General features: G+C 37.4%; 1 protein-coding gene across 1 annotated transcript in view; it reads right to left on the bottom strand.

The window, feature by feature from the left end:
- Nucleotides 1-2663: 2663 nt before the first annotated feature.
- Nucleotides 2664-8457, bottom strand: part of OBI1 (ORC ubiquitin ligase 1) — a 41952-nt gene continuing 36158 nt past the window's right edge. The window contains exon 6 of the mRNA XM_090258153.1: nucleotides 2664-5180. Coding sequence (XP_090114279.1) covers nucleotides 3668-5180 — 1513 coding nt within the window. The 3' untranslated portion in view covers nucleotides 2664-3667. The remainder of the gene's footprint in view (nucleotides 5181-8457) is intronic.

The following is an 8457-nucleotide window of genomic DNA, read 5'->3' as shown; positions in this document are numbered from 1 at the left end:
TCTTCCCCACCAAACTCTCATTCATTCTTAAAGACCCAATACAAATAGAGGCCCATGCTTCTACACACTTGGTTAATGCAACTAACACTTACTAGTGGGGGGTCTACTCCCAGTTAAAACACAGCAGACCAAGGAACCCATCGCCTTTCAAGCAGTGGAGCTTCAGTTTAGGTATTCGAGACCGAAACTCACCCTAGCCTGGGTTCCAGATGAATTCTTAAAAGAAATCTGCATTTAATAGATGCTTCCTCGCTCAGAGTAGGGTTCTGAGAATTGGGCAATAAATGTTCACTATGCACTCTGAGATCATTGCTTAAAAGGCTTTCTCTCTGCCAAGTATTATCAGAAGGATCAGATTACATCATGATAGGCAAAGACTGGGTTTTAGGACTCCCACAAATAGGAATGAAAGACCTGCTTAGGAGGCTTTGGGAAACCCTTCTAATCTAATAGGCCACATTCAATAAAGTTAAACGGTTAATCTCAGTTTGATGTATTCTACAATATCATTAACAGGGACAAAAGCAAGGGGGGGCGGGGATCCAGTGCATGTATTACTCTGAAAAACTGAAACCGTTTAAGTATACAAAAAAAAGTTCCTGAAGCATCTTAGGGTTCAAGACCAAAATTCTTCCCTTGTTCAGTGTTGCCTTTAATTGTTTCAAACCAAGGTAAATACAAAAGATTACAGGAAAACAAAGCAAATTGGAAATTAAGGGGCCTTACATCTTAAAGTCTACCATTTTTAGTTTTGGTCTCAATCCATTAAAACAGGGCAGAGACTTGTTTTGCATGGGATGAAGATTTAAAAAATTAAAAGATGAACAATAAAGGTCATGTCAAAAAAATAGCATGTCACATTGTCTTTAGCCATAGCATTTTAGAAAGATAAGCAGTCAACAGATGCTGTATTTTTAAAGACACGAACTGGTGTCTGCTTCCTTTATCACTAGTGTATCTTTTCTAACATAGCCTCCGTGCTATTTTTAAATCCATCTAAATGTCAGTTAATGTGAATGTTTATATAAAGTGGCGCACACACACACACTCCCATCACTGAGCTTCCACTTAGTAATTAAATGCTACTTGAAAAAGAAACTAATGCTAATATTTCCAAACTATGTTTAAAAGACTCCTTGGATATTTCATATCCATCCATTCCTTGGCCTAGAAATGTGAACTCTCATGCATCAAGAAGGACGAGGCCCAGGTCCAAAATAGTTCTATCCCATTCCAATTCGCTTATTTGTGAACTGGTGATAACAGCCGACTCGCAGAATTTGAAGAGGATTATGAGATAGAGGTTAGCCGAGTAATTGGTTTTAGTAAAAGTGGGTTTTTTTTTAGTGTGTGTGTATAATAGATATATTAAAAACATGAGAACACTCTGTATTTGTCATGATATAGATTATGGTAGAGGACAAATGAGAATGTGTTAGTAAAATCCTGCACAGATTATTCCCTTCAACTAAGGAATTTACAGGTTTGATTAATTTAATATATGAAATACTATCTGGGAGAAGATGGAGCAGTGTTTCTGAAGTAGCTGGGAAATACTCCGGACCCACATAAACACTCTCACTGCAGGTAGACATTAGTAGACCAGGCTACACACTGGATTCCACGGCACAGTGTCAGTACAGTATATATTTGGATTAAAAACTGATACATTCATGGTACAGAAGCGTTACAGACAGAATAGAATAAAAAAACTTACCCCCAAATTTATTCTACTCCAAAAATTTAATTTCTACATTTAGTAATATTTCAAATGTATAACCACATTGTCAAAAGGTATTTAAACTACTAATATCTCTAAAAATACCCATTAGCTTTTAATATATCAGAAAGATAAAAATGATACACACATACTTATTGAAAAATATGTGTGACAAAATGAAAAATGCGTTGTATTAGCTTTTAAAATTTTTTATTTTGGCTTATTACTTCTAAAAGTGGAGGGCATGATTCTCCAAATCACAAAAATGATCTTGTTATATGTTTATGGTTTCGGTGAATCCTTCAAGTCTAGTATAACAGTGGTCAGCAAATTTTTCTGTATTTTAGGCTTTGTGAGACATATGGTCTCCGTTGCAAGTATTCAACTCTGCCACTGCAGTGCGAAAACAGCCACAGGTAATATGTAAACAAATGAGTGTAGCTATGTTCTAATAAAACAAATCAAAAACAATGAAATTTGAATTACTTATCATTTTCCTGTGTTATGAAATATTCCTAGCATTAAAAAAAAAAAACATTAAACAGTATATAAATTAGTTTTAGTTCATTGGCCTTTCACAAAAACAGATGCAGGCCAGATTTGGTCCATAAGTCATAGTGTGTCAACTCCTAAATTATAAGGTCAATTAAATATGGTAAGTTCGGTCCTTATAGGCTAATTCAATATCTGAGACAACATCAAGAATTACAGTGCTTATGACATCCTTTATTCAATTCACACAGAAAAGCATGCAGTATTAATGCAAAAACAGTATGGCATTAATGTAAAATGCTCAGTGCACATTAGCTAAACAAGTCATTAGCATACAAACCATTTTTAAAAGCCTATACAGGCATACCAAACATGTTTAGAATATACTTTTTCAAAGCCTGAATTATAAATTGTGCTTAGGTTACCTATTCTCACCCCAACACTCTTCATGAAAAAAAAAATGGTCCTACATAGAAGATATCCTATAAGCCAACTGAAACTTCTTTTCCTTACGTAAGAAAAACAGTGCAAGCAAGAATGCTATCATGCATAGAGTTTTTACGAACAACAGTAACATGCAAACGAGAACTTGATCACTCCAGAAAACCTTCCCTGGCAGATCCACATTAGTGGATCAAGAGCCTGTTAGGGAGTGCTTTTGCACATGTATAGCTGGAACAATAAAGCTGGAATGAGTAGGTTCCTCCAAACCCAACTGTTTCTTGCCTTCTTTCCAAAGTAGACTCAATTTTTGAGTTTTCACTACATACAAAAAGATGAGCAAATGAAAGTTATCTGACACAAAACAAGTATTTTCATATAGAAATGTATTCTTTCATAATAGCAAAAATGTTTTTTTACAAAAACTGAAAACACAACATTAAAAATTCAAACATACACATAAAACCAAAAAAAAGAAGCAAGTGAATATTGGTCTAAAGTTGCTATTTCTCCATGATGGCCTTACATAAAACTTAGGTCGCTACTAGACATAAATAAAAGGGGGCAGGCAAAATAATGTCCACCCTAAGAAAAGCTCTAAAGAAACTCAAGTGTCTTATGAGCAGTGTGTAGACAACACTTACAGTGTTATTTAAGAAATCTTAGTTCTCAAGACAACTGAGGCTCATTAATAGGCCACTGTATCTAGTAGTTATCTTGAATAAATCAAGATTCAAAACAAAATATATCCACACCAGATATATATAATATTCATTAAAAAGAAACCCTCTGCGCCCATCTTCTGGTCAAAAAGATTCCCAAGTGAAAATGAAAAAGAACTCTTCAGAATGAACAAAAATATTCTGGGTACAGGCTAATCCACCATATTCTGATTTGACACTTGACTAAAGATTATCAATTCAAAATCATACAGAACTTTTATGAGGGGAAAAAAAGTAACTGTAACCATTTATATGTTTCTCAGGACAAAAACATAAACACCTTTCTAATGAGTCAACTTTTTGTTGCTTTTGAAGGACTGGCATTGGAAAGGCTGCTCTGGATTTTTCTTTTCGTTGATTGATTCACATTTTTATTTCTCTTTTCAGGCACAAAAGAAGCAGACCAAGGAGACTGAAGGTGGTTATGAAGACCATGCATCTCTGAGGACATCTTAAACAAAGATGACCCAAACCTTTGATCTTCAAAGAGCTGATGTGAACCGCTTAACAGAACCCCGTGGGAAAACTCAGTCTGAAACAAACAGTGCGGGGGCTTGTTGTCATCAGTTGCTGAGTTAGAACTGGGATGGAGTGAAAAGTCTTCACTCATTTCTTGGTCAGGTGGAGAGAGAAGGAAAAAAGAAGAGGGTTTCCATTCACTTCTGTTTTCTAAGTGGTCAGTAGTTAGAGAACCTTTGGAAAGATTTGGCTTAGTTCTTTCTTCAGGCTTATCTGGTTCCTCCAGAAATTCACTGCCTTGAGAGGACTTTGATAACCCATCCAAATCCAGTGACTTAAAACCGTTATTACAAGGGCTCTTGCTGTTGTCTGACTCAGACATCATTGAATCCAGTTCAGAGATTTTGTCAAGGTAAGCCGCGTCCATCGAGGCTTCGCTGGATGTTCTTGTCCGATTCATTTCAAAAGAGCGAAGAGAATTCAGCCTCTTGGATAAACATGAGCCTGATTTCTCACTCGGTTTTGAAGATATTTCTCCAACAGAATTTGCTATCGTGTTCCCCTCTGAGCTTTCAAAATCCAAGCTTTGGGCATAGCTTGTGGAACAACAATCCCAAAACCCTGTCTTTGAGGAAGTAAAACATTCTGATTTCTTTTCATTTTCACTTTTAGCATCTTCTGAAGAATCTTTACTACAAACATTTGGAGAATCACAAAAATCATCAAATACCAATTTTCTGAGATGGTTTGAGTGCTTTTTGGAACCTCCTGCTTTGACCAGAGAGCTCTCTCTATTTTCTGGAGTATTGAGCTGAAGGCAACTAAGGGACAAAGCAGTACAAGGAGCTGGAAGATCATAAAGTTCGTCTTTGTAGGGTGCACAGTCACTTGGCTTACTACCCCATTCTCTTTCCAAATACGTATCCATATTTGTATCTGTCACACCTAGCATTATTCCCACCTGCTTTTGATACAGGTCTTTGTTCTTAGAACCTTTTAGCTCTGTTTTGCTGGTGCCTTCCTGCTGGGCAGAACTGTTAGAAGGCTGTGCCAGGTGAGAACTCGAGGTGGATGAGCCAAGCTGCTGTCTGGCACCATCACCTTGATTCTTTGATGGCACATCCTCCTCACTGCCTTTGCTCCCCTTGCCATCTGTGGAAAGTGCTCTCTGGCAAATGGAATTCGTAGCTTCCTTCTCTTCACTTGAATTTTTTAGCTGTGCAATTTGAGATTCTAGTTCCTCTATATACTTATCACTCCGTTCCAGGGCTTTCTTGAGGCGATTGGTTTCTCGTTCATACTGTTCTACTTTGGAATGAAGAGCAGCTACTGTAAACCTTCCAAACCTGCAAGGGATGGAAGGACAGTTAACCTTACAGTTCATGCTTTTTTCTTTCCTTTTCAAAGTTTAAGAATGCTGATGGGCTCAGCCCACTCAATTTCACATAAGTGATATTTCAGATCACACAACGAAAGGGACAAAATCAATGCCAGATGTAGCATCTTAAAAAAAAGAGTTTTCCCACTTATTTGATAACAAGCATATGATAACAATGGCCAAAGATCTAACAGAGTACTTTTGTGGTCAAATCAGACTACTGGTAGCAAAAAGGCAGAAACTCACTGAAGATTTCCCTTCCAAGAGCTGGCTCTATCAATTCCGCTCATATATGCATGAAGAGTTATCCCCTAAAACAATGGCAAAGATTTATGATAACATTTGAACAGTGGTCCACATCTTGAAATATTTACATTCAATCATTTTCCTATCGTACAGCAGTGTTTTATAATACATTTCTTATACAATGTCACCTTGTCAAACATAAAATGCCAATTTGAAATTCAGAAATCTTAGCAGTCACAGCAGGGATGGTTTTAAATACTTATTTGGACCCTTTCAATTACAGCCACTCTTGTTCTGAAGCTTTTACTTGGCCTTTCTGAATACTGGGCTTTAATTTATGTCAGTTCTACTTATTTTTGGCATTTTACAATTATGTGAAACATCAATCTCTTTTCTTCCAACTTTGAAATATAAAGTCAGTGCTTGTGGTTCCAATATACTACGCATAAAAACATTTTTACATTTTCTGAAAAAGAACATTTTGGAGAGTAATTGAAAAAGAACACATCAAAAATTCACTCCTTTTACTCTGGATTATCTTGTTTTCAATATTTCCTTATTGATGAGTATGAGGTTCAGCTCAGAAAATAATTTTTGAGTACCTAGTATGGGCTGGTGAAATATCAGTAAATATTAGAAGGACGAGGATTTTCCTTCACACTATATATTTTTCTCTCTACCTGATCCCTCCAGAATTTGGCATTCTGGAGAAGTAAGTAATGACACAAGGTTCTTTGCATAAAACTAGTAAGACCAGTTGTTAATAGAGGTTTTTTTGTTAACCAAGCCTTTGACCAGAATGTCATGCCTAAAGGAGACATACCTCGGTTCTGGTTGTTACCAAAAAGCCCTGAGGAACTGGGATTGACTGTCGAAGGTAATAAAAGCCCACAAGAAAAAAAGCCTGGTACCTTGGTTGGTTTTGCAGTTTGTGGCAATCTTTCCAGGGAAGGAATGAAGGTTGCTTTCCTGAAAGATGGCTAGAAGGAACCTTAAGACACAATGGAAAACCTGAAGGACTTGGGAAAGACAGGTGTTCACAGGCAAGGCTGAATGGCAGGTATGTGCTCAGCTTCTGTGCCCTGACGGGCAGACTGAAGGTCACCCTAAAGGTCCCTTGTGTAAGTTCCAGCAAAGCATACTTAAAAGATCATTCGTTGCTCTTTTATTTATGCAAACAAATGGGATAAATTAAAACTGGACTTAATGCAGACCCTTTAATGACAAGGAAGGTAATCTTAAGGAGAAAAATCGCGATTCAAGGAAAATCACAATGCTCAGTGGTAGACCATAAAGTAGTGCAGCTAACTGTCTTTAACGTTTATTTTCATTTAAAGTTTGTTTTCATTTGAATGTTAAACTAGGTCTGTGACATCATCAAAGATGCTTAATTCACAGGCAAGAAGAATGTCAAATGCCTTGTAACTGGATGTCTTCCTAATAAGACAGTCTCGCAGATTTAGACTGGTTTGTGAGTTATGTTGCATAAATTAGCATGTGTGTTCTGTTTTCACAGGGCATAAGCCTATGATCTCATTACCTGAGTGATTGTCTGTACAGGTCTCACTTAATCCTGTCTGCCTTGCTGCCTCCTGAGGCTCAACGGTTTGGCTGAACTAAGTGTTTGGGTTGGTGAAGTATGGGGTGGTCTGTGGGCTTCACTTTAAAACTGGTTTCTCTTTTCTATCCTAATGGCTTGGACAGAAAGGGCCCAGAGGTCTAAGGGAGGAAACCTAAAATATTCCTTTCAGCCCAAACTAAGTATAGTGGGCAAAAGGGCTTTGGAGAGGTGTGACGTGCCTCGTACACCTTCCTCCAAAGAAGCCTTTTTTTTTCCCTAATGTGGGACATTGAAAAATTAATCCCTGCCTTTTGTCATCTAGTGGTTATGGATTTAATGATGCCTTTTAACCCTGTTGCCAAATCTGTTGCCCCCAGAATACAACAAGGATGCCAGCCTGTTAAACCAAGCATGCTGTTGCCCGGGGACAGCCAACTGACCTGTAGTCTGCAAGATCCTTCCCAATGTGGGAGGGTCACCCTTCCCTCCACACCCCCACTCTTATTAAGGATTTCTGGACCCAAGGGTAGGTAGGACGACAACCATATCCAGCCTGAAGCAGATAGAGGAGCACAAGACCTCCCATTGTCCTTGATAAGATTATAAAGGGTCTTAAGTCTCAGAGGAGGAAATTGTTACAGAGCAGCCCGCCCCCCCCCCCAAAAAAAAAGAGAGAAGAAAAAGAATGAGTATTAGGTTCAGCTCAGAAAACAATTTTTGAGTACCTAGTATGGGCTGATGGAATATTTGGAGTTGGGGATACCAGATCAGTAGACTTCCATCTGGCCACCAAGGAAAATTTTATCTTTCAGAAAACTGCTTCTATAAGCCAATAAGCATAAGCCTTTTATTCTAACCCCATAAAAAAATAACTTTTTCTCCACAAAAGTTCTTTTCTCAATCATTGCTTTGATTAATTAAATATTGATCCCTAAAGAACTCAGGGGCTGTCTTTTTTGGAGGAAGGTACTTGAGAAGGTTACTTCTTAAAATTGTTTTTATCTATGAGTTTATCTTTTCCTTTCTTTTTTCCCTAACAACAAAAATAATTATAATTAATAAAATATACTAAGTATTAAAAAACACTATCAAAGAGAAGGAACCAATAGTAACTGCCCCTCTTAGTCACCACTATATAATACATTCTGTGACCCTCATACAAGGCCTATCACCTCCTCCTAAACTGTAGCTCAATTCACTCTCCAGCTTACCCGCAATACAATCCTGGCTCTTCTCACTAAAGGAAAAAAGCAGGGACAAAAGTAAATATAGATTCTTAAAATCTCAAGGTTATGAAGGGCCTTAAAAGACTTGTTGCTGAATATTGATTTACTCACTGCAATTAACTGAACTCTCGGAAAGAGCATACGCTCTTCAACCTTTAAAAAGAAAAACAAAAAACCATAGGTATAACAAAAACAAAAGCAATTTCTACAAC

The sequence above is a fragment of the Furipterus horrens genome, unplaced genomic scaffold, assembly GCF_987537825.1.
Source record: "Furipterus horrens unplaced genomic scaffold, mFurHor1.1.pri manual_scaffold_12, whole genome shotgun sequence".
In the NCBI taxonomy this organism is placed as follows: Eukaryota; Metazoa; Chordata; class Mammalia; order Chiroptera; family Furipteridae; genus Furipterus; species Furipterus horrens.
Note: the sequence above shows the minus strand (reverse complement) of the source record. Positions and strands in the feature narration are given on the sequence as shown.